This window comes from Pezoporus occidentalis, unplaced genomic scaffold, assembly GCF_034315485.1.
Source record: "Pezoporus occidentalis ecotype Australia unplaced genomic scaffold, CSIRO_AGI_Poc_V1 ctg208, whole genome shotgun sequence".
NCBI classification, from domain to species: Eukaryota; Metazoa; Chordata; class Aves; order Psittaciformes; family Psittacidae; genus Pezoporus; species Pezoporus occidentalis.
This window is the reverse complement of record NW_026913943.1, coordinates 985,304-1,011,210: the sequence shown is the minus strand read 5'-3', so window position 1 is coordinate 1,011,210 and position 25,907 is coordinate 985,304. Positions and strand designations below refer to the sequence as shown.

General features: G+C 48.9%; 1 protein-coding gene across 3 annotated transcripts in view; it reads left to right on the top strand.

The window, feature by feature from the left end:
- Positions 1-358: 358 nt before the first annotated feature.
- Positions 359-25,907, top strand: part of CACNA1H (calcium voltage-gated channel subunit alpha1 H) — a 229,494-nt gene continuing 203,945 nt past the window's right edge. Inside the window, exons 1-2 of one of the 3 annotated variants that reach the window (XM_062619017.1) lie at positions 359-853; positions 1,130-1,410. In XM_062619017.1, the coding sequence (XP_062475001.1) occupies positions 1,145-1,410 (266 nt within the window). In that variant the 5' untranslated portion in view covers positions 359-853; positions 1,130-1,144. The remainder of the gene's footprint in view (positions 854-1,129; positions 1,411-25,907) is intronic. The other 2 variants (XM_062619016.1, XM_062619018.1) reach the window with 2 other exon arrangements.

Below are 25,907 nucleotides of genomic sequence, written 5' to 3'. Positions count from 1 at the left end.
ATTATCTGTTTATTGTGATCCCTCCACGTTTAAGCCCTTGAGAAGATTAGCTACTCAGCTACAAATCACAGCAGCTGAAGAGCCGAGCTTTAGTTATTAAAATGCTCCGACCTCGCACTTGGCTTTATACATTGCTTTATTAAACCCGATGAATTAAGGGCTGGGGTTTTAGGGGGCTGTGGCAGCCTCGCATACCCCCGGTTCCCCTCCGCCGGCTTTGCAAACCCCTTTCCCCAGGGTGGGGGTTCACCTCTTCCCCCGCCTTGGGGGTGGCTCCCCAAGAGGCCCCGAGCGCCCTGCCCTTAGCCACGCATCGCCCTGAACAAAGGCGGAGGAGCGGGGAGACAGCAGCGTGGCCGCGGGTAGGACCGTGCGGGCGGTGCCCCCCCCCCCCCAATCTCCGGTCCCGACCCCCCGGGGCTGCCCCGGCTCCTCCCGGCTGCCCGCCCCCGGCTCTCTCCCAGCCCCCTCCGCCTCTCTCCTCCCCTCTCCTCTCCCTCCTCCCCCGGTAAATCCGAAGTTTCCTGTTCAGCGCGGCTGAAGCTTTGCAAGAGCGGCTGCGGAGCTGCCTGCTCGCTCCTTGGGATTACCGTCGGGAGAGGCTCCGCTCGGCTCGGGAAGGGCCCCCACCACCACCACCACTACCACTACTCCTCCTTCTCCATCCTCCATCCCCGCGGGCGAGCGCCGCACGCCCTCCCCTCGTTGGATTTAGGGGGTGGTGTGCGAGGGGAGGGAGGGAAGGGTGGGGGGAAGATCCGCCGCTTCCCGGCGCCCCGATTGCTGCCTGGTCCCATGTGAACTGGAAAGGCACGGCTATGCTCGTGGGGACACCGCGCTCCGCCAAACTAAGGTAGGACACCCACATCCCCCCCAGTATCCCCATCTCCATCCATTTTCCATACGTACAAAGGAAAAAGCCGGTGGGTGGGGGCACACCGGGGGTTGCAGAAGGGGATCCCGGCTTCCCCGGGGGGCGGGAACGGCCGCGCCCGGGTGAAGGCTCGACTCGCTCCTTCCTTTCCTCGCCCTTCTTTGTTGTGTCTGGAGCGCCGGGGCCAGGTGGGAGCCGCTCCCCGCTCCGGGGTGGGGGGCCCGCCGCCCCTGACCCCCTGCCCTTGCCCCGCAGGTCCCGGCCGCTACCATGACTGATGGCGAGAGCCCGGAGTCGCTGCCGCGCCCGGCCGGCGGCGAGGTGCGGGTGCCCATCACCGTACCGCCGCGCCGCCCCGCCGAGCAGCCGCCGGAGGATGCCGGCTCCGGCGGTTCTCCCGGCCGCGACCCGCCGCCCGACCTGGCCTCCGAGGAGGAGGAGCAGGTGCCTTACCCGGCGCTGGCACCCACCGCCTTCTTCTGCCTCAAGCAAACCACCCGCCCGCGCAGCTGGTGCCTCAGGCTGGTCTGTAATCCATATCCTTTCCCCGAGGGACAACGCACCCCCCCCACGGGGATACCCCTCCCCTGGACCACCCCTTCGCACCCCGTCGGGGTTCTGCGTCCCGGGGGCTCACTGCTCCCTCGGGCACATGGTGATGCCACAAAGCCCGCGGGGCCCCCAGTGCCTCTGTGTTGTCCCGTTCCCCACCTCTGGAAGTGGGATGTGGGGGTCTGCAGGAGTGGGACAGGCAGGGAGCGTGTCCCCGCTGTGCTTATCCTGCTGGCTTCATTTGGGGGACGCACACACTGAGGTCCCCATGCTTGCACCCGCCTCGTCCCACTGTTTGGTGTGGGAGCAAGAGGGATGGGGCGGCAGGAGAAGGTGTTCAGCCTCAGCATCCCGCTGGGGTGTGGGGTGCAGGGTGCTGAGCCACAGCCCTCTAGGACCCACAGAGGGGAGAACCCCTCAACTTCACTTGTCTCCTGGTGGGGTGATGAGGAGCAAAGTTTAAGGACAGCCTCGTGTTTGTTTTAGTCACAGTGGGGAATTTCAGACAGGCGCTGACCCCCACGCTGTTTATATAAGAGAGCTGCTCGGAGCTCCTGTGTGCCTTCTCCTCGCAGAGAAATGGAGTGGGTTGGAGTTGCTTGGGAGAAGGCATATGCCTCAGGTCCCAAAAACTCCCCTTTGCTTTTGTTCTTTTGCAACTTGCAGGCAGGGAAGGGAGAGGACATCAACCCCCTAAATCTCTCCCCCTTCCCTGTGTCCATTACCCAGTTTATTAATGTTAAATAAGGGAGAGCAGTGTGCTTCTCCCCGCTGTGACATCCGGCAAATTGAATTTTACCCGAAATGCTTGTGTGCAAGCAGAGAGTTGTCAGACTGTCTTGATGATCTTCAGAAAGTGAGCTTTTAGCTTTGCTCTGCGCATCGGTTCGGAAGCATTGACATGGTGCGGATAATTCATGCTTTTACCTGTCCCCGATACCTGCCTGCAGTTTGCTGCCTACATCCTGCCACTGCTATTAAAAGCATTATTTATTAATATGGTTATTATTGATCTCCCCTCAGTTAACCAGAGCAACCCCTGTGTGTCTGAGCTCACTGTGCTCCTCAGCAACACCCCCAGGTCGAGTGTTGTCGGGAGGAGGAATTGCACAATCCTCCCCTGAGTGCTTCTTGGGGGTGTTATTAGGAGAAATGATCCAAGGGAAACCCCACAGTATTTAAGGCCTTGGGGCTCCTCTTGTTGGAACTGGGTTTATGTGAGCTATTGACTTGTGCAGAGAGATTTCCGCTTGGCACTGTTGCGAGGGGGGAACCAGGCTCATGCACGCGTGCGGATGAAAAGGAGATGTAAACAAGTAGTTCATCTCCTCAGTGATGCTTTAGTTATGTAAATACTAAATGTAAATGAAGATTCCATAATAAGAAAGTGAAATACCCAGTCCTGGAAGGGCTTGGGGAGGACACTGTTGTGTTGGAGCTGAGAGGGCGTCAGGATGTGTCTCTTCCCCTAAAGCAGGTTATCCTGTTTCAAAACTTTGGGGGCAGGTGAGAGGGAGAAGCTCGTTTGGTGGGATCTCACTCTCCTGCATGTGCCCTGGGTTTGGCATCCCTAAAGCTGATGCAGCTGGAAAGTGAACTGGCAGCAGGAGGAGAATGAAGCACGGAGGCATCGGCGCGGAGCGAGGGAGCTTGCGTGGAAGAGTTCAGGTGTGCTTATGCCGCTGCAGGATGAGGCTCTGCTTTGATTTTGCCTTTCAGCATCACCTCATACTCCACAGGAGAGCGAGTTCCTTTATAAAACTTACCCATATGACATTAACATTAGGTGGAAATTGTGACGGTGGGTTAGCAGTGAAGCCCAAATCTAACATAACTCCGTCAGCCCTGCGTTGTAGTGTTCTTGCTGTCAGCACCAGTATGTTTCGGTTGTAGCAGAACAAAGCTCACGGTGTATCGCAGCAATAGGGACTCCTATTCCCAGCAAAAATAGCTCCTTGTTGGGATTTTTCCCCTCTTCTCCCAGTCGCCAGCAGTGCCACGCATCGCAGGGAGAATAATCCTTTGGTGTTGACTTCTAAGTTTCTTGGTGAGAGCACCCGTGTTGCTGGTGGCTGTGATTTCTGCAGCTGCTTAATGAAGCCGTGCTGAGCAACCTCGGAGGGAGGAGATGCGTGTCTCGCTTAGGAGCGGGTGCTGTGTCTGGGTGGTGGGTGGCTCGAGTTGGGCAGCTCAGGGACAAGCCATTGCCGCGGTGCTGCGGCACTTGGAAAGCAGCTATGTGGGGAGACTCGAGGAGAGGATGGTGTGGTAAGGGCTGAGGTTCCCCGGGTGCCTGTCTCAAGGAATGAGTAACTTGAAAGAGACGATCGCAACACAAAGGTGGTTTCTGGCCAGTCGTGCGGTTTTGGTGACTCTTCGTGCCCCTCCAGAAGCGTAGATCCATAACCCACAATAATGAACTTTGTTTGCATTGAAATCTTCCTCTGTTACAAAAGGAAGGCTGTGTAGTCCCTTAAAACCTGACTCTGAAGAGCTTCCCTGAGCTGCCTGCTCACCTGGGGAGCACTAACCCCTGTGAGAAGCCAGTGCCTTCCTCAGTGGTGCTTTTTCTTGCTGGGAGAGCTGTCCTTAGCTCTCTTTGGGGTTTATTTTAGGGTGAGGGGGGAAAAGATCTCGCTCCGTGCCGCTGATGTCCATGTTCCTCCTCTCCCCATGCTCACCGAGTGTTTTCCAGTGTGGGAGTGCATCTCTGTGCGTCTTCTCTGCAGTGTTTCAGCTCCAAAACTTGCGTGTGTTTCCCCCTGCCACCAGATAGAAAGACTTCACCCCTGCATCCCCAGGCTGCAGACAGAGTTGTCTGTCTGCCCTGCGTGCCTTGGAAATGCAAAGGTGTCCCATACTGCAGGTTCGGTGTCTGGTTCCCATCAGGTTCCTGTCGGTTCTCAAGGCTGATCCCATGGGATGCTCCTGGCAGAGGCAGGGATCTTCATCCCACCGCCGACCATCTACGTCAGCATCCCAAATCCCAAATCGAGTTTTGGGAATGCTGTCGAGTGCGTTTCACGTGGGTTCTCCCGGGCAAATCCTCATCAATCTGGATGATCTGAACCATGAAAACCACCCCGGCCGCTCTGAATAGTTGTTGGTAGCAGAGATAGCCCAGACCTGTGGCCTGGAGCAGGTGGAAATCCTCCACAGCAGGGCCAAAAGCATGGTTTGCCTGTGCAGCTTAAGCAGGGGGAGCTACTGCCAGGCTTAGAAATAGCTAAAAAAAGCCATTGCCTGGTTCTCGGGGGGACAGGTGGGGCCGGGATCAGCTTTCGGAGCCGGGAGCCTGCCCAGCCGGAGGCATGCATCGGAGGGAAAACCGTGGAGAGGGCAGATGTAGTGGATGCACGTTTGGGTTTTTAATAGCTGCGTTTGGGAATGTGAAGAACAACCTGGAAATAATCCTTCCCCCCCCGTTTGCGTGGGTTTAGTATTAATAAACCCAAGAAACTTTGGAATTCTCAAACAACAGAAAGCACAAGATCCGCAAGGAGCTGATTTTCAGGTGTGGGAGCAATAATCAAAGAGCTGTGTCCATTGAGGTTTAATCAAAGGAGCAGGAAGCGTTCAGGCTGAGTCTGATTGCCACGGTTGACTTTTGTTGAGCTGTTTGCTGTGTAGTGTCATTCTGCAGCTTTCTGAAGTGACAGATCCCACACAGGAGTCTCCTTCTGAGCTCCAGGGTTACCTCCAAACCCAACCTCAACCAGAAACCCATTTATAAGTGGGAGTTTAGAGCGAATAATCAGCACAAATACAGCTCTCATGGCACGGGCAGTGGTTAAAATTGAGTTTTCACTGTCAAGTTGTATTGTGTCTTTTAAAAAGCTGTATAATTGGAAGCCAACTTATTTCTTCAGTCCTGGATCTCCTACATGGGTTTATTTATAGAGGTCTGTGGGTGGGACTTTGTGTACTCTGAGCACGTTGGGTGGTAGAGAGCCAGATTTTGGGTTTTGCCATCCTCCGAGGTCTTTTCCTGGCTCTTCCCAAGCGCTGCTGTTAACTGATGGCTCTGCAGAAACACAGAGCTCTGCCTGCATCCAGATGGGTGTTGTCTTTAAGCCAAGGTTGTTAATGTGTTGATCGAGGTGTTGAGTCACCTTTTATCAATCCCTGGGTCTCCCTGTGCCTCGAGGGAGCTCCCGGTCCTTGTTGTTTCATGCCCGTGTAACACAGCGATGGTGGCCATCAGCAGCTCCACCATCCACATGCCTTGAGTCTGTGTCACATCAGTCCGTAGCATTGCCGCAAGGGGTTTTACTGTATGGTGGCTGCAACCTGGGACTGCTTTCCATCACGGCACCGAGCATCAGCTTTGCAGCACGGCCTTTGATAAGGCGCAAGCGACTTTGCTGGTTATTTTGTGATTCAGAAAACCACGTTGTGATTCGTTATAGGGTGAGTTCTCTGTGCCTTAGTCAGAAAAAAAAAACCCTCTGCTGATTTATTTTCTCGAGTGGCTACAGAGCTGGTTGGTGCCAGCTGATTTCTATGGGACTTGGCTCTGTTCTCCTCTTTGGGTAGAGTCTCTGCTTGCATCAAATCTGGGGTTTATTCTTTTAATCATTTTTGTTTTCTCAAGTGCTTCTTGCAGCACTTGCTGTTGCCTTTCTAAGCGCTTCGGGGCAGACCTAACATCCCGAATAACATCCTGTGTTTTATATCCAAGCATTCCTCAGTTTAGGTGTCTATACACTTGGACAGTGAAAAAATGGTGTATCTGCTCTGTGTCTAACGTTCTGATCTTCATTCCTACCCCCTGTTCTTTGTACTGGGCTAGGCTGTTTGCTTGGCAGCCTTATAAATTGTTCTCTGACACGAGGCTTGCAGTTCCCTTCATTCCTTATTGCACGATTGATGTGTTCTGGCTCCCGTGTCTGTGGGAGCATTGCAGTTTGTGAGTTGGGGGGTTTACACTGAGCGTGTGGGGATGTGGGTATAAGTGATGGGGTCTGGACTCCCCATCAGTTTGACAAACTTCATTTGATCGCTGTATAAATAAGTGCATCTCGGATTTGAGGAGCTTTATTGGAAAGCCTTTGCTTTTAATCTGTTCTTATTCAGGCTGTCTCCTGACAAGTGCAATGGGGAGGGTTTGACCGAATCATCATTTGTCATCCCCGAATATAAATATTGCAGTTAAAATATTTAGCTTGCTGTGGAAAAACCCGCTAGCAAAGAGATGTATTTCTGGCCTCATCCTGGGAGCTGCTCAGCATCCACGACGCCCACTGAATCTGGTGAGAGGCGCAGGTGCTGTGCACCCAGCAGCATCTCCCACTGAATGACAAGCAATTAGGAAACATAAGGAAGAAAAGTCTTGTAGATTGTAACTCGGCTAAAAATATGTTGTCCACATGTGGTTTAGCTCCTTCCATTTCTGTGTTGGCTCAATACATCTAATCAACAGCTTAGTCCTGGGTTGCGTCTTTAATACCGTCAGAAGCTGTCTCTATTGGCTCGTCGTGGTCCCTGCATCCCTGGCACAGCCCAAACCCATCATCTCTGACCTCTGTATTGCACCCTGAATTCCTTAAGTGCTGCTCATAGCTTGTACCTCTGTGAAATGCCTTATTCCTGACTTCTAGATTCAGGAGCGTGGATCTGTGTTGGAAATCCCTGTCCTATGGCAAAGCTGCTGGAGCCTGTGATATTTAAGACAAATGTCAGTGTGGGCAGGTTGCTCAGAGCAAGGTGTTAAGCTCTCTTCAGACTCAAACAGGCGTTAGTCGGTGCTTGGCTCCTGGTTTCAAAATGACTCTTGCAACAGGGAAAAAAAAGGGGGGGATAGAAAGCTAATGACAAAAATACTTCCAAAGAGGACGAGGTTTTGTTGTAGCTCTTTGCAGCAGGGACTGATTGTGTGGGTAATACCTGTACGTGTTCAGGAGTGTGAGCATAGAGAAACCATAAAACCAGATACGACATTGGCTGATGAAATGGAGTTGACTCATAATGAGGATAAAAAGGTCCATCTGAGCAAGGAGCATGAAGTAAATCAGAAGGATAAGTAATGACAATAAAATTAGATCTTTGACTTTAATGAAGTGTAATATTCAGTAAATAGAATCATGTTTAACCCCTCCTCACCCCCAGTTCTGATCTTTCCCTTATGCTGGTGAGACCAGCCCTGTATTGGAGCCCCAGATATCCCATTCATCCCTGGCCCTGCTGCACTGGTGCTTGGGTTCCAAGCTGAGTGTGAAGCTTCTCTGTGTTTTAGGGATTTAGCTCCATATTGTCTCAAGTCAGGATTGCAACAGATGTCTCTGGCAGGTTTAATTCACAAATGTACTTAGAAAAACTTTGCCTACCTCATCCTTTAACTTAGTGCTTTTCCCTGCTGCAAAAGCCAATGGATTCAAAAGTTAACTCTGCATCCACACATCCGAATTTCCTATGTGTATAGTTTCCCTGGAGATAGAAATCAGAATTATTTTAGGATGCCTTTTCCTAAGATAGGGAGATCATTAAAAAGATACAGTGCTGGTGCCCAAGAATGGAAACGTGGACTTGTCCGATGAGGAATGAGATTGACTGCTTTTCTATTGCCCTGTACTGGATATTTCCCTCCAGCGAGAAACCGAGATGTTAACTTGTTGCATCAGGTTTTACTGAAGATCTGTTGTAATCTCTGTGAAACAGCTCCGATTTACTTTGTTATTTTTGCTCTGTGATTTATCACCTTTCAGAGCCATTAATTTGCTACTTTTCCAGGCATTTACAAGACAGATCCCAGGCTCCACTTTGCAAAGTTTTCCCAATTGCCGTCACTTTTCTCACCTCTCAAATCTGGTGGGAATCAATAAATGCAGTTTCAATTTGCAGTTTATTTACAAGTTTGCTTTATGTATTGAGTCCATATGTATTTTTTCCAGCATGCCTAGATGGCAAATCCTTTAGGAACTTAAACCAATATACCACGAGTGAGCTGTGCTGATTAATGGGGGCAGAAGACCTATATAGCTAATCTCTTCTATGCGGCGTAAGCCCAAGCTGGATATAGATATTTTCTGCAGTATCATACAGCTGTCCCTAAGATGCTTTACTGCAGTTTGGTGAGGTGTTTTTAAATGCAAAAGTTGTTTAGATCTATCCTAATTGAGTTTAAGCTTACCTTTTCCTTGGCTTTTGTTGCTTGGTTCCAGGGTTTGGGCTCGCTCCCATGGGCTTAAGTGGAAGCAAAATCTCAGCTTTATCTGCCACGCTGTAAATGACATGTCTGGAGTAACTCCGTTAGAGCAACCAGGATGCCATTAGTTTACAGTGAATGAACTCTGAATCACGTTTGTCTCTGCGTGGTGGTGTTGTTTTGCTTCTAAATTGCTTCTGCAGACAAGAAGCACTGAGCTGCCTACTTACAGAGCTCCGGTTAGTTTTCCACTGCATGATGCGTGTAGCCTGTGGTCTGCCCTTTCCTTATCCTGGTGTGAGTCAGGAGGAGTCCCAGGGGTACAGCCTTGGCTCCATGGATTGTACACCCAAAGACATGCAGGTGTGTTTTACTTCAGTCACACATCACACTGCATTCAACCTGGTTGGGCATTCAACCTGCAGCAACCTTTGCCACCAGCATTAAAACTCATGCAAGAAATATGTTACCTCTATTTACACAGATGTTTGAAGAGAACTTGAGCTCAGATTTTGCCCTTAATTCTTAAGGTAGCATCTGGTGTTTGTGTCCAATCCTTTAATCCAGCTGCTGAAGCAGCCTTGTGGTTTTAAGTAAGATACACTCTAAACTGAATATTTAGCCTGGATAGGAGGAAAGTTATTATGTGATCTCCCTTAATAGTTAATTCTAAGATAACTTGGACCAACTTCAGATCATCAGGGTATGCACTGTATTTCTAAACCAGCGATTAGGAGTCATCAACCTGCATAGAAACAAACTGGAAGTGAATTAGAGGCTGATGAGCTCTGTGCTGGGCTTCCAGGGCTGTTCCCAGCCTTCTGCCGCAGGGAAATATCAGAGCGGTCACTCCAGAGCTGCCTGGCCAGGAGGAGGAGGGGAGCTTTGACAAGATACAGCTGTGGAAGACAATTTTCCTCTTTCTTTCCCTTAATAAAAATCTGTTCTGAGCACTGTACCAGGCGCACCAGTTTGGCAATGGATTAAATGTGCAGCTTCGAGATCTAATTTTGCCCATTTCAATTGACAGATGGAAATTGTTGTGCTCTCACAATGCTACCAGTATCTTGCAGTTCTGCTCAGAAGCACTGCCTCCAAAAACCACCCCGGAGAAATAAGATGACTTTGTATGTGTGCGGACATCTATTTGTGATCTCGGTTCCTGCAGAGGGTGAATTCAAGCTGTGTGACTGCTCCTGGCTCCTTTCCTCCATCCTCATGGTGCAAAGTAGGAAGAGTTTAATATTTGGTAGATCTTGCTGCAGAACATAAGCCATAAGTTGTGGTATGGGATGTTTGGGCTGGCTGTTCTGTTCCAGAATGCTGGAGAGTCACATTAACCAGGATGTTGGATGAACATTGCAAACAGGGATGTTTTTTGGGGAGAGCATCCCCTGGGACCCTCGTGAAGCTTGGTGTACCCAAACTCTTTGCTCTCCATTGCTCTCCTTTCCACCCATGCCTTTTGTTTTGATTTTTTCTTGTTGTTCAGTTAAACCCTCTGAGACTTGGGATGGGTATTTGCATAGAGATCTGCTCCTGTCTCAGAGGAGCTGCAGCCCAGGCTGCTTCTTGATGTGGTTAAGGAGAGAAAGCATGAACTGACACCTCCTTCATTGGAGATGACAGAGAGAGGAAAGGATGAAGAGCTCCCCAGCAGCCAAAGCAAACTGTGCTTATTGGTGCTGCAAAGAGGTTCTTTGGGCTTAGGTCTGGGGCTGATGAGAAAGCAGAGGAACGCACAGATGCAGTATTTGTGCCTACATACCTAATGTATGTATGTTTTTATATGTATTTGTGTGCACCCGTGCTGCTGTTTCTAGCAAAAAGGACTTCACCTTGCAAAGGGATGAAAACCTTTCTGGTGGAGGTAGATAGCAAGCAAATTTATTCCTTGGTTGGGTTTGTCCCTAAAGATGCTGGCAGACTTTGAAGGGCTATGGAAGCCCTAGGGAGAAATAATGAATCCATGAGATCTTTATCATTATCTTTGGGTTTCCACCTGTGGAGGAGTAGAGGGCAGCATCACTTTGGGTCTGGAAAGGAAACTGAGGACCTATTCTTCAGCCGTGTGTTCCAGGTGAGGTAAGCTGATGCTCCAGGAGCATTTAGCCCTAAACCCACTAAATATCCCCAGCCTCTTCGTACCAGGCCCATTTGTGTGTTTGTGCAGAGCCTGTAAGGGTATAATGTGCACTGTAATTTTGTTGTTAAATCTGAGCTGCTTTGGCATGATGGGGACGAGGCAGCTTGTAGCGATTGGAATATTGTGGCTCATTGAATCTTATAGCCTGGAGGATTGAACTGTACAGAGCAACTTTTGAGGAAGGAAGGGGAAAAAAATCACCTATTTCTCCTGAATCTTGGTTTTTCCTAAGCTCAGATTTAACATATTTGGGCTTCTAGGCATGGGCAGACAGGTGGGAGAGATGACAGTGATGGGAAGCAAACCCCAGGAAGGTTGCTGTCCTATTAAATATGTTCCCAAGGAAAGAGGTTTGGATCCATTCCCAAGGGCCCTGGTAAATGCCACGTCTGTAAATATGCTGGGATTTCCTTCACCTCGCTTCCCACTAAAGGTTTTAATTCCATCTCTATCAACAGTGGTAATGGAAGAGCAGAAGTCAGAAGGGTGCTCTATTTCAGACGTGGTTGTGGTGTCTGTCGGTGATCCCAAAGACTGTTTCTGCAGTGTCAAGCATACAGCAGTGCTGTAAATTCTTTTATTAGAGTCACGACTGCTGGCGTGGGTCTCCTGGACCTCGACCTCACAGGGGTTTATAAGGCAGCAGTAAAAAGTCACTTAACACTGAATCATGTGTGTTTTACATCAAGAGAGCCTCGTGAAGGGCTTGATGACCACCACAGTCTCTTAAATCTCTTATCAAGGCACAAAGTGAGTGCAGGGTAAGTTCTTGCATGTCTTCCTGGCACGGCTCTACCGGGCAAAAGCTGGTTTAGTTTCTGCACGTTGTTGTCCTTTGCCTCGCTGGTGAGGGTCAGTAAAATGCTCACTTGTGAGAGTGCCTGTTTTTAGTGTCTGTGTTATCTGGAACTTGCCTGCTCTGGACAGAAAAAGTGAGACTTTTCCTATAGGCTTTGAGGAGGTTTTTCTCATTTTCACTATGAAGTCTGGCCCTGTTCTTGAGCTGATAATTTGGTATTTAAAAGAGGAGCTCTGGACCTGCCGAAGTGGGGAGTATTTCTGTTGTTGAGGCCAGGGTGAGGGATGAAGAGGGATTTCACAATCGGCCAGCTGCTTTTCTCCCATGTTCTTCCGACCATGTCTCAGTGTTTGTGGCATCTGCAAGTCCTGCTCTGATGGCTCCATCTCCAACCTATAGCTTGATGCTCCTGTTATGATGAAGTGAAATCTTACCCTCTTGCTAGAGCAGGGTGGAAAAAAATCAGTGCTCAGCCATAGCAAAATGGAGGGTGATGTTAAGGCCATATTTATTCTGGTTTTGCTTTCTTTTTGTTATTTCTTTGCTAAACATGCCTCTCACTGAAATTTCCCTGGCCCTGCTGAGTCATGGCTGGTTCCTTTGTAGCTCTGTTGTGGTTTTGACAAGCACCTACCAGGCTTTCCCATGTATGTCCATCAAGGGATGGAGCTTGCAGACCTGCTTCTCGTGTGCATGGGTAATGGGTGACGAGCCCATTTGCATTATTAGCATTTGCATCAGGGTAGCACTTAGGCTGAACCCAGAGCCTCTGCCGGTGCTGCAGAGCATGAAGTAAGAGGCAATCTGGGGCTGAGATTGCTTTGAAGAGTTAAGTTGTCCTCTTGCAGAAAGCAAGAAGGGAACCAGAGTGAGGAGCAATGAGGTGACTTGCCTGGGGTCATGCAGAGAGCAAGTGATGGAGGTGAGGATGTGATTTGGGCTCTTCCTTCTGTGAAGCATCTTCAAAGTAGCTCATATCCACATGCACAGAGGAGAACTTTTCTGAGAAGCAGGTACCAGAGATTAGGATTAGTTTACAAGTGTATGTGGTCAGTGCTCTCCACATGCTCCAGAGGAGCCTCTGTTGCCTTGAGGGACAAGCAGAGCTTATAGATAAGGGGAAGGAAATAACTTCAGCTAAACTGTGTAAAGCTTTGGACCTTACATAGACATCATCAGTCCCATCTTGCTGTGAGCTTATGTGATGCTTGATTGTTGCTGCTTATCTGAGAGTGGGTTTTGCATGTAGGCTCCATAGGCATGGAGCGTTCACCAAAGAAAGGTGATTGTTCCCTCTTGTGCCTGTGTGTTCCCATGGTCCCATTGCAACCCAGTGGGACTGTTCGTTTCAGTAAAGGCTGTGGCGAGACAGGAGGGATCAGTTAGGCAAAATGAATCCCCTGCCTGCTCCCTATCGCTTTGTCCTGATAAGTTGTCAGTTTAGCTCTAAATGCTGTGTTTGAAAGCACATCTCTGCTCTCCAGGATGGGTCAGTGTCAGCAGCAGTATCAGTTGAAGGATGGATTTAAGCTACCAGCTTATCACAAGAAAGGGAAGCTACATCTGAGGCATCATTTCTTGGCAGCCTGTGATCTTTCATAGGCTGGAGAGAAACCGGGGAGGGTAAAATACCCTCAGCTACCTCTGAGTCAGCCCTGCAGTTTAATGTCAGTCCTAATACCAGATTGTAGCAGCGAGGAGGTGGGGATGCAGTTGGGTGGGATGGAGCTATTTGCTCACCAGCCTGGTGCAATCTGACCCGTGTCCCAGTGCAAATAAAGGGGGGGGGCCATGAAGGGCTCCCTAAGTCCTTCTGCAGCCTCTGCTCGGAGAAGAGCCCAAGGCAAACAAGGCACAAGCCATCCCCTCATGGCAGCAGTGCTGGAGTCGCAGCGCAATGTCAGGGGGTCACTTAAGGACCAAGTTCAAGCTGGCCTTAACCCTGCATTTCCTGGCTTTGCCTGATGGAAGCCAGACCTTGCCTTGTTTGAACACCGGTTCTGCAGCAGGGGTGATGGATTGCAGGGTGAGCTTTACCACCCTTCATCGCTGCTTCCTCTGCTCTTTTGGCCCTGCTGTGTTCAGTTCAGTCAGAGTTTATTATAAATAACTTCAGATAGCAAGCTGAAATATCCCGGCCTCCCTAGTTTTTTTTTTTTCCCCTTGGCAGTTGCAGAGCATGAATAAGCTTCAAGGCAATTGAGGTATTTTAACATAACATTTACAGCCCCTATCTATACAAAATGCGACTTGTGTTTGTAGAAGTGGGCCTTTAACAGTCTCTTATCAAAACATATGGGACTCTGCAGTTGGGTGCTGGGGTTCCTCTGAAGCATTCCCCAGACAATACAGTTCCGCATTGGATTGCCTGGTGATGTCTGTAGACTTAACTGAGGCTGTTGTTCTGCACATACAGTTGTGAGTCTTCCCTGCCTGGCCTGCAGCGTTCCTTCGCTTCCTCCAAGCTCCTTCCCAGAGCCCTTTGAAACTCCCTTATCACCAAGTCCTCCCTTCACCCCTGCCTGTCCTTGGCAGGCAAGTCAATGTCACGATGCTGAGGAGCACATTGTGCAAACCAGGATAAGGTATCAGTGAAATGGAGCGATGGGTTGGCAGATGTTTGGGAGCAGGGAGTGCTGAGCAAGTCCTGAGAAGTGAGGCTTGACTCTTTTCCCTGCCACAGGTCTCATTCCAGAGCAATCTCTCTTTAACCAGAGCCTTGGGTCACTCTGGGCTCCCCCATCAGACTGTGAAACAGGGATACTTGTCCTCCCCCAGAGATGTTAGTGCGTCGTGTGTTTGGTCCCGGCAGGGTGCCCTGATCCAATCTCATGTTGGATGCTGTCCAGGCTTTCTGCAACTTCAGATGGCTCTTGGTGCAATCCATTTCCAAACAATGCTATTTCAGCGCTCAGATCGAGGAGACCAGACGTCCACTGGATGCTCTCTGTCTTACAATGCCTGGACCAGACCTGGACCAGCCTGGACCAGCATCCTTAAAAAGGCACACAGCCCTGTTGTATTTAATAATGCTGCTGAGGAGAACAAGATCTGTAAGGCTCTGCACTGCTGTTTCATCCCATGGTGCTGCTTTCTTTGGTACACTGTGACGTGCTGCCCCTTTTTGGAGAGCTGGAGAGCCAAGAGCCTTCTAAAAGCTTTAGTTTCTCATCTGAGCTTCCATCCTGAGCTACTTTAGTCTGTAAATGAGAAAGTCTGAGTGAAAATTGGCCTTCCCATGGGCATTCTTGTCCTCACCACCCCATACATTTTAATGGGAATTGGGCATGCTGAATCTCTAGGCAGCTGTGCAGATATTGGCCTCTTCTGAAACAAATCACACTTAATTCAGGCCTGAAGAAAGGTCTTCATTTATCTGGGTACCTGGCATGGCTCTTTAATACTTGGCTTTATATCCTTGGGTTTATATAAATCATACTCTATGATAATATGATTGATTCATTTATTTCAAGTTGTTGTTTGGAGAAGGCTGTGGGCTCTTCAGGAGGAAAATGCTGTGTCTGAGCAGTATTGACTGTATTAACCATTAAAGTCATCAGGCTGTGGGCAGGGTCTGGTTTGCCATTCTGGTGGGTGCAAGTGCTTTGGCTTAACCAAGCTCACAAACCAGTGGTCAGGTCATGCTGCAGCTCCCAGGGTAGACCTGGCATCTCCTACCAGCCTTTGGAAGGGTTGAGAACGGGTGACTCACCTGAGCTGCCACTTCTGGAGCCAAATCCTTTGGGTCTGACAGGATTACGCAGCCCCTTGGGTGCCCCAGTTCCCTAGCAATGCTTCTTGGGCACCAGACAGCAGCTTACTCACTGCTCTTCACAAACAGAGCTGCATGGCTCTCGTGTTTGCTTGGTGTCTGAGCATCACCCACCTTGACCTTGATCTCTTATCTCCTGCCAGTGCTGAGCCTGGATAACCTCTTCTAAAAGTCTGGGCTAATCTTTGTCGTTCTGATGCTGCTTGGCCTCTTTTGATGGAGAAACACCTTGGTGTGTGGTTTTTCTCCTACGGGTGAACCCCTGCTCCTTGAATCCTCTCCTGTTGAGAGGGTGACTTTGCACTGATGTCCCTTGGCTGCACAGTGACATCTTCTCAGGAGCTGTCTGTCCACTGGATGTCAAACCTCGGCTGCACGAGGGGGGATCCAGCTCGCAGGGAGCACAATGGGATTGGAAGTCTGACAGGGGCTGACGTCCCCTCACCACCTCATTGCCCATCTGTGGGATGTCGGATGGCTTCCCTGTTGACATAGTGCAGATGAAAGCAAGGTGGGAAATGAATGCAGGCATTTTCCCCCTTTTTTCCTGGAAATCAATGAACTATCTCAAGTGAAATGTTCCCAGAGTTCAGTTGTCCTCAGTTGAAGGCTTCAGCTATGCTGCCGAAGGGACTTCAAGACTTAGAAGTGCACTTACAGGGACCCAATTCTCATCTCACGATCTTACTTTTTTTACACCAGTTTTTAAGGGAAGCATCTCTTCTATGAATAGCTACTGGTCATCATGAGCATAATTCGAAGCAGAACTTCTCCTTTGGGATGTTGCTGGAGATTGGTGGGGTTGAAGCATGGTCAGGATCTGTTCTTGTGCAGATCGGGTGTCTCTGGTGCTATCGCTTGGCAAGATGAGATTTAACAACTTATAGAAGGAATCTGGTGCTTCTTCTGTGAAGTCAGGCGTTTTAATTCAGTTTTACTTGTTTTATTGACCTGTGGATCAAGAGATGACAGTGGATGCTGAATGCAGGGAAGATTATCAATACGCCTGCAGTTTATGTTCTGTGTATTTGCACTGCCGAGGGCAGGAGGTGGATAAACCTCTGGGCTGAGCCAGTTCCATTGGGGGAACCCATCACAAAGGTAGGGACACACTTTAGGGTGTTGTATCTGTTCCCCTGTGTGTGTCTGTGCCCTAAAGGCTTGGCTGGGCTCCCATCTTGGGGTGTCCCAAGGAAGGAAGCTGCGAGTAGTCCGAGGTGTGTTGTGATCCCATTGGGCCAAGCAGCTGAAGGGATCCATCAAGCCCTTGGCACGTGCTGCTTAACTCGTGTCTCAGAATTCCCATCAATCGGCATCTCCTTTTGTCTTAATTAAGTGGAAAAAAAAACAAACCCATGCTTGTGTGTAGCTCAGCTCAAGCGTGAAGGGAAGATTCCAGTTTGGGATTATTTTTAGCCCCTGAAATTATTCATGAGGCTCTTTTCCCTGATTTATGACGCTTCCCAGCGCATCGCCGTGTAAATGACTCTGAAATGGAATGTTTCAGCAGTTTTATAAGGATTCCTCATGTGAGGGGAAAATAAACAGTTTGTCATTTACCAGACTGTGTTTGATTATTAGATTTGTTACTATAAACATCGGGCTACGCTTCCTTCAGCTGAGGCTGCTGGAGATGGATGACTTCAGGGAGCCATACCCTTAAATAAAAGCTAACCTGACATGAGAAATCAGCATGGGATTGATCAAGCCTGGTCCCCTCTGGCCAGATAGATGCTTGTTGGCTAAAAATGAATGTCTGTTGTTGAGATGAACATGACTTCAGTTTTTCAGGTCTCCTTCAAAGAGCAGGCAGGCTGTGAGAGGTGAAGCACGTGGGTTTGGCGTCCTGTGATCCAGGCTGTGGTGCTCCATCTCCGTTCTTGTTCCTGGCCTTTTCTGGTGTTTGAAGAAGTCAGTGCAAAGTGGTGAGCAGGAAAGTAACTGTGCAGTTTATTTGCAGTTCTGGTGGGGGGAATGAATGGGCAGAGCATCACTGATGTTCACCAATGCATTTCATATGCAGGCATTGGAATGGAAGGGCTGTCATGGGAGTGGGTGTATAGCCATGGAAATTCATCAGTCCATTGCTAAAGGGGTGCAAAATACCTCTCAGGCCCTTGGGGATCAGGCTTGGAGAGTAAAACCTTAACCCAATAACTGCATGGCAGCTTAGGAGATTCTTACAGGATGCATCCTTTTCCCTTGAGCTAAAACGCATCCTGCTTGGAAAGGAGTTTCCGTAAGAGCATTGATTTAGAGGAACCTCTTGGCTGTAAGGGTTGGAAGTGGCTGGACCTCAATGCTGTGTTTCCAGGGTATGGTGCAGGCAATAGCAGGTTGTGAAGTGCAGCATCAGGTGTCTTCAGACCCCGGTGCCTGCAGTTACTGATCTCATGTACCAACAGGGATCCAGCACTGGCTCTGCAGATGCGATCCCCACGCACACGTGGCACTAGAATGCCTCTGCTGTGCTTGGAAGGAGATTAGTCCTGCACTGGGATACACGCAACCAGCGACACGTGTCCCATCACAAGCCTCCAGGCAGCTCTTTGAACCCCTCAATGTCCCTGCTTGCAATGCACCCCTCACCAGGGAGGGGGGAAGCATGGGGGGGTGTGCGTGAGAGCTACAGCCAGAAGTGAACACAGAGGAAAATCAACCATGAAATTGGTAATTTTAGGAGCTCTATGAGGGAAGAAAGCTCTGCTTGTTACACACCGTGTAATTGCACTGCAGTGCCCTGGGTTACAGGTGGCAGACAGCGTTGGGTTGCTCAGGCATGCTCCTTATGCCTTGTGACTCCTGGCTGCAGGGACCTGGGAAGAGCAGAGCTGATGAGAGGAGTGAGGTGTCACCGTGGCATGGACCAAGGTGCAGGGCTTATGCTAACAAAGGCAGTAACCCCCTTGGTTGTGTTGTGTTTCTGAGTGTCCCCGTGGTGATGATGAGCTGAATATCCACAGTGCTGATGCTTTTGTGGCTGGGCACACGAGCAGGGTGAGATGGGAGGGCTGTATAAGAGTGTAAATGGCTGTAGGGTCACAGTGGTAGACAAGTGGTTGAGATTGGGAGGGGCTGGAGCCCCTTTTCCCACTGCAGCAGGTTTGTGATCTCCCAGATCCCAGGTTCATCCTCCATCCCCATTCCTCAGGAGTGCTGGGATTTGCAAGGGTAGGAGCCAGGGAGGCTACAGGCAGGAGCTTGTGCTTTGTCTGTCACGGGGGTTAAACTGCAATCAGCAGCAGAGCCAAGCCTTGTGGGATCAGCAATAAATCCTTCTGGGAATATGGTGTTTGTCTGGGTGTTACAGGGTGAGTTGTCACGGGGATGGGCCCCTCGGAGGGGATGATGAGATGCAGGACAGCCTGGCTGGGGAGCAAGAGCTGTGTAGGGAGGAGGCACCATCCCCTAAAGCCATGTCTGTGGCTGTGCTTTGGCCAGCCCCGAGGGCTGGAGCAACAGGTCGTGGAAAGCAGGAGGAGCAGGAGCTTGGTGCTACCACTGCACCTCAACCGGGACTTCTTCCATCACTTCTGTCAGTGCCAGTTCCTCAGCTTAGGCATTGCCCCTCACCAGGGATGATGCCAACCTTGCCGCTCCGAGGTTCCACGTGCGTTTCAGTCCCTTGCAGAGTACCTGGTCCCTGGCACCGCTCTGCTCGGGGGGATATAAGCCGTGATTTTACATGCGTAGGTTGTTCTGCTGGTACTTTCTCTTCTTATTCCTCCATGAAAAGCTAAGAGTGTGTCGTAAAAACAAATCCCTGGCCTTTTGCTTTCCAAATAGCAAAGGGCCGACGTGTTAACAGGAGGGAGGGATGCAGTGGCGGGCTGCCAGCAGGATGTGCTTCTTCCCCGGGGCTCTGCTTGCCAAGATGCCATCAGCCTGGCTCCAGGAAGGTTTTCCTGCGGCCACAGGCTCCCTCCAAGCAGCTTTGTTGTCTCCAGCCTGATGTGAGTTCATCGCATGCAGCCACCCGGGGCTTTATGAGAAGGGAGATGTTTGCTTGGTGAAGGGGGGTCCTGGCAGTGCCCACTCCCATGGAGCACCGCTGGGTGCATGCCCTCCTTCTGCAGCCCTGTCACTGCTCTTCCCTTAGGATTTCCAGATGCAGAAAAGGTCTTTTTCTCCCCTTATGCTACAAATGGCTCTCTTCATGGGCATCTATCAGTGCGTTTCTCTTCTTATTTTCAGCTACAGTAAGATAAGTCTAGAAGTTTTCTTCCCCTTACTTTTGCCAATGGAAAAGGCACATCTTTCTGTCTTTATCCTTTTTACAGCTTTGGATGTTTAGAGCTGTGCTGAAACTGATTCCAGGTTTAGGAGTGTGTTTCCATGCATGGTTTAGGTTTGGCTCCTGCTGGTGTCAGGGCAGTGAGACCTGGGATGCGGCTATCCCATGAATTCAGAGCATCCATAGCAACTCGTAAGAGAGGGGTTGTTCCATATTGGTTTAAGAGGAGCAACAAAAGCATTCTACTACAAACAATGCCCTCTTCCAGCTTAACGTGCTTGTGGCAGCAGCTTGGTAACAACTATGGGGAAAACCCACATGTTGACACTAAACCCCCCAAAAACCAGGCTGAAAAATGGGAACCTACTCAATGCCTAATGACCATCTATTATTTCCCTTCCCCATGCTGTTTTAAAACAAAGTATGAAACTTCTGATGCTCCAAGGACCGCTCTCTGGTAGGCAGCTGTGCCGTACATAATATGCAGCACACGTTCGTGTGCAGAAACCAAATAAAACTGGTAATTAGCCCCTGAAACAAATTAGAACAGAAGATGCAATTTTATTTTGCATAGTGCCTTTTCTGCAAACTGTGTCTCAGAACACGTTGGAGAGTTAAGTAATGCAGAGCTTAAATAATAAGCGCGCTGGGAGAGCGAATTAATAGGAACGGATGGATATTGCTGCAAAGCAGGGAAAATTGAGGTTGGGAAGAGTTGAGGTTGCTGTTAAGGGTACTATGTGGAGCTTGGGTTGAGCCTCAGCTCTCTTTGCATGTTCGTGCCTCTGTGGTTTGGCCTCTGGGTGGTAAGGAGATGTGTCTGCGCGGGGCAAGGAGGACGGAGAGCTCTAGGAACACAGCGTGGGCTGAGCGAGCTGAGCTGTGAGATGGATGAGGTTTGTACAGCAGGCTATAAAATTAAGGAGACCAATTTTGAGCCAATTTGTTTGTCTTTCCCTTTCCTGGCTGAAGACAGAGGAGCTGTTGCACTGTGGCTCTCCCTCACTCCCTCTGCCTCATTGACTCAGCAGCTCACTTTAAATCTCAGCTGAAAACATAACTTTTTCTCCTTGCCTGTAACTCTTGCTTTCCTTTTCCATGCCACTATATTTAATGCTGACTTTGTAGCTGTATTTAATGCTGGGCAGTGCCATGGAGATGCAGGGTGTGAAATACAGCCAGACTGCAGCGTGCTGCGATGCCATGTGCAAGAGACAAGTGGACTGTTGACCTTCTTCTCCTTCTTCTCCATCCTTGGAGACAGGGCAGCTGATAAATCCACCAGCTTTCACTCAGTGCTCTAGGGAAGCATGAAGAGTGTGTGAAAGAGATTGCAAAATATCCATGGGTCTAATGGACCTAATCTCAGACACATCGAAATCAGTGACAGGGTGCGTTTTAGGGGGTCTGTGCCTTGCTTTACTCGAATGGAGTTCAGATTTGGACCAGGCTGTCTTAGCATCACAAGGAGAAAGAGGTAAAATTGGGAGAGAACAAAAGTGGGAAGCTTCTGAACCAGGGGTGAGCAGCAGAGCTCAGGGAAAACTCGTGTCATGGGCAGATGAGAGCTGCTGCAGATCCCAGTGCCTTTGGGGCGCTCTCATGATGATGGTCTCCTCCCTCCAGTGTCCCCACAGGGGTCAGCCTGTCCCTGTCCCCATTCCTAGTGGGAACCCACAGGCACAGAGCCCTTCACCTCTTTGGTGGATGTGTCTGCAAGAGCAGCACAACACACCATTGATTTTCCTTGGAGTTATGTGGTTTCAGAGGTGGCCGTCAGCCAACCCACAGGACCTTCACTAAATCTCCGAGCCTGCTGTGAGCTGTGCAGGTCTCTTTGGGGTTTTGGTGTGTTTGGGTTTGGGTTTGTTGTGATTTTTTTTTTCAATGCTGTTGCATCTGCAGTTTCCCAGTTTGTTTCCTTAGCACATTGATCTGAATGGCTGCTTTGAGAAAGCCAGGGTGGTTTAGTGAATGAAACGTGGATGCAGGCGTTGTGGTCCAAGCATAGAAGCAAGACAATGCTCTCTTTATGCTAAGTGGGATAAAAGCCAGTATCCAGCTTTTGGGTTCAGAATCGAAGTCCAGGTTCAAATCATCAGTCAAAGCTGATGGTTTTTGTCCCAGTGCTTGCGAGGGGATCGTAGCTCATGCATGAAGATTCCTCAGGCAGGTCCCAAGAAGAACACCTCTGCTCCTGAATGATGGCAGGGATTGCAGGAGAAGGAAGCTACTGCATGGCTATTCCCTGCATTGGGCCCAAGTTGACCACTAGAAGTCTATGTTGACTTCAGTAACCCCGTTACTGGTGTTCCCAGTGCTGCAGGGAGGACGTGGCAGTGACCTTGCAGGAGGCTGCGTTTGTGTTTTTGCACACTTAAGGCTTTTGAAAGCCAGAAGTTTGAATACGAGCGAATGAATTTTAGGTGCCTGCTTCAGCCACTCAGGACTGGTTGGCCTCTGGTTTAATTGAGGGTCATGGAGCACCTCGATGTCTGCAGGAACTGATGTACAGAAGTTCAGGGCAGCTGGAAATGGGGTAGAGAGGGGCTTGAGCTGAGCACCTCGGGGTCTCTGACAGAAGAGGTTTTGGCTCATGTTGTCATTACTGCTGTTCCGTAGAAAGAGTGTTTTAAGAGATCCGTAACCCACGTCTGAATGATTTCAGGACCGTGTTTGCTTCCTTGTGCCAGGCAGATGCAGAGCTGAGGCTGTGGCACATATCCGTGGCTTTGCTCAAAGAGAAAGGGGAATACTTGGACTTCTTCACGTTTAAAACCATCTTAAAGGTAATGATACAGTTTGAAGGGTCCTTCCCTGAAGCAGTCTTTGCATAGGGAGGAGTCCTTGTCTTCCCTCATCTCCCCACGCTTATTTCCCATTGTTTTGGTGCTCTGGAAAACCTTCCTTAGAAGATCACTAATGAAGTCAGACACGTGGGAGCTCAGGAGGGACGTGGCTTTCCCTATGTTTTTAGGCCATTTATATACTGAAAGAGGCCTGCAGGGCTTTTGTATGCTGAAAGATGGAACCACCTCCTGAAGCTACACTGTAGAGATTCAGAGTGATTTTGGGGAACCTGGAGCAGTCCTTTGCAGCGCTTTTAACTCTTGCTTTAGTCTGATGGGATTTCTTCATCTCATTATGCAGCAGATAAAATACTGTCCTTGAGGAAAGGAATTACTGTTCCATACAAAGACTTAAAACAGCTTATTTAAAGTGAATTTTGGCTGTGCTGATGGGTACCAGAATGGTGATGTTGAAATGGAAGTCTTTATAGGAAAAAACACAGCTTGGGCAGAAATGGTGCAAGGTGGCCTATTGGTGGGCTAAACCACCTCACATTCTACCTTTGAGGGAGCATCTGAAGAGGACAAGTCGACCAGGATTTGAAGTCTGCAAGTGGAGGCCATTGCAGCATAGATATCATGGAAAGCTTAGCTCTTCAGGGCCATGGCAGCGTTACAATACCACAACTTCTAAAGACCTCCATTAACCCAACAGCAGTGTTTAATAGGACAGAACAAGTAGCATTTAAAATCCTTAGTCTAATCCTACCCAGATTAAGTTGTTTTCAATTCCAGTTGTTAAGACAATTAAACAGCAGTATTGAAGCAATGCTTTAGGTTGAAGCCATAGGTGTCTCTAAAGCCAACTTGCAATTCTACACCTCGGTTTTCCTTAAGGACATGTTCTCATAGGTGCTACTCATTGTGTGCACCAAGAGCACATGCACATTGGAGCTGAGAGAGATGCAGAGACTCGATTGACAGGAGTATTTCACCTTTCTCTTTTGCCTTCTAAACAATGTCCTTAAGGCCTGAAGGGTCATTGCTGGTTGTCACTGAATGCATGACAGGAGAGAGAGGGACAGTCATCTCCCTTGTCTCCAGGACTTACAGCAATGGGGTGTTTCATATTTCATGGTTTCCCTGTGAGGGATCAGGGCTTCCTGACAAGGATGCTGCAAGTCCAGTCCCACCGGGTACCAGGGCTTTCTTGCACTGCAGAGCATCCCTTGTGATGTTGGGTGGCCCTGAGCACCCGCAGCCTGTGCCTGTTGTCGCAGTCCTGCCTTCATGCAGTGCAGCTGGACCATCCACAGCAGTGAGCCAAGCAATTCCCTCTTGAGCACTATTAATATCTTTCTTCTACAAGTCTCACAGTCTTATTATGGTGAATAATGAAAGCATATTCCCTGACCTTTGCTCCTTCGATCCAAAGTGCATTCTAACAAGTATATGTATTTTTGACCCATCACATGACTCCATCCTGGTCAGACTGAATTAAAAGCAAGTCAGACTTGAGAACGTATAGAGGTGAAAGCTTTCCTGTTGGCACCTAGGTAATTTGCTGACTGCTGTCTCTCTCTTTTCAGTCCCTTTGCTACCATGAACTTTAACTGCATCCCAAGCAGTTACAATAAAGAGAGGTTATGAAGTAGCTTCTTGCCTTTGTCGTTTAATTGCTAGAAGGAAAGCCAGTTCTGATGCCAGGTTTTATGATATCAGGGGGGTAGATTTATTAAAATTGAAAGAACAAGTCATTTTAGGTTGGGAGCTCTTTGGACAAAGGGCTGTCTTTCTATTCTGTGCAACACCTAGTGTGATGGGATCTGTTCTGTCGTGTGCTCGGGGCTACTTCTGCATGATGAATATATCATTATTCAGTTAATCTGTTTGTGGCTGTTGCTGCTGAGAGAATTTTAAGATGCTATAGGATTGTATTTGTAATTTAGGAACCTTGTAACAGATCTGTGTTAGATATATTTCCACTGCTGCAGCACGGATGTTCCCAAGAGGGGTCTCCTGGTCCAGAGGAGATGCTGCAGGGGGAAAAGTTAGGGAGCATTGCCCTAACATTAACACATAGAGAGGTGCAGCATAGAGCTGAATATTTATTGATTTTAATCAGATTTCTGTCTTATATCAGCAGTCTAATCTGGTGGACACAGTTTGCCACGGGTATAAACAGAAGAACTCATATGTGTGTGTTTATATATATATATATGTAATATGTTATTACCAAGATGTGTTAATCTGTACTATCTGAATCTCTTTCAGCCAAAATGTCAGTTTTACTGTTTGGCATCCAGCTGGGAGATTAGGCTGGAGGTACAGGAAATCAGCCCTCTCCTGGAAGTGTGACAGCCGTAGGCTAGGATCTCATATTTGCATGTGAAATGTATTTGGTTAATATTGCCTGAGACTTTTTATTGTAACTGCAGCGGATGAAACCCATGGAGGTGGTTTGATTTGTTTGGTATTTCTATTAGTTTATCAGAAGAGATTGTATCTCATTTATGTAAAGCAAGCAAACCTGAAGAAAGAGAAGCCATACGTTCTCCCCCTGGGCTTGTTGAGTTATTATACTATTATTACAGTTAATTCAGTATTATTTGGCTCTGAGAGGAATAGCTATTGTTACAGAAGTGCTCCAGAGCACTTAATACTACAAACACTACCTAATTGTCCTGTAAGCAGTCTCATTGAAATCCATAGGAAAAAAAGAACAGGTTTGATATTAGGTCTGGTTTGAAGTGTGGATATGGAATAGTTTTTGAGGTGCTAGAGCTCTCCTTTTGAGAAAACACATGCGGAATAGCAGCAAAACAAAGTGAGGCAAATACTTTTCCCACCCCGTGTTATGAGCTGGGTTGTGAGCTCAGGGCAATCTCCATGTGTTGAAGTCTGCCTGGGGTTTTGGGGACTGAAAGAGGCACTAGAGCATAAAAGGACATCACCTCCCAGAGGTATTTGTACTTTAGGGATCAGATATTGCTGTCCCTTCGACTTTTGTTGCTGCACAAAAGGGGAACAAATGTAAAAGAAGAAAACCTCCACTCAGCTGGCAAAAAGGAAATGTTTATTAAGGAGACCCGGGTTCCTTAATGCTGCCCAGCCCCATGGGGTGTATTCTGCAGGTGCTCATAGGGGATGCTCTTTCTGGTCCATTTACCATTTCCCTCTCGCAGTTCCCAGCAGCATCACACTACAGGTGTTTGCTCATTTGCAGTAAATTTGCTGTTCCAGCAGAGAAGAAAGAGATGTACTCATTTTTTATCGAAGCCCTCTCAATGTTTGCATCTCATTCCCTGTCCTCTCCCAGGTCAGACTCACGCTCGCTTGTCTCACTGTCACCTGAACTGGGATGTGTGGAATACAGCGAGATTCCCTGGCAGCGCTGTGAAAGTTCTCTGCCCAGACAAGTGACTTTCAGGAGCAGGGATGTTGTGTTTCCTGGGAAAGCCAGGAGGGAGGGAGCAGTGCTGGAGTTTGGGTCTCGTTCTCCCTGCTCTGACTTTGCCCATATTTTCCACCTTCTGCTCCTCTCTTGTGTAGTAACACCTTTTGCAGCCCAGCTGTGTTTTTAGGACATGAAGAGAA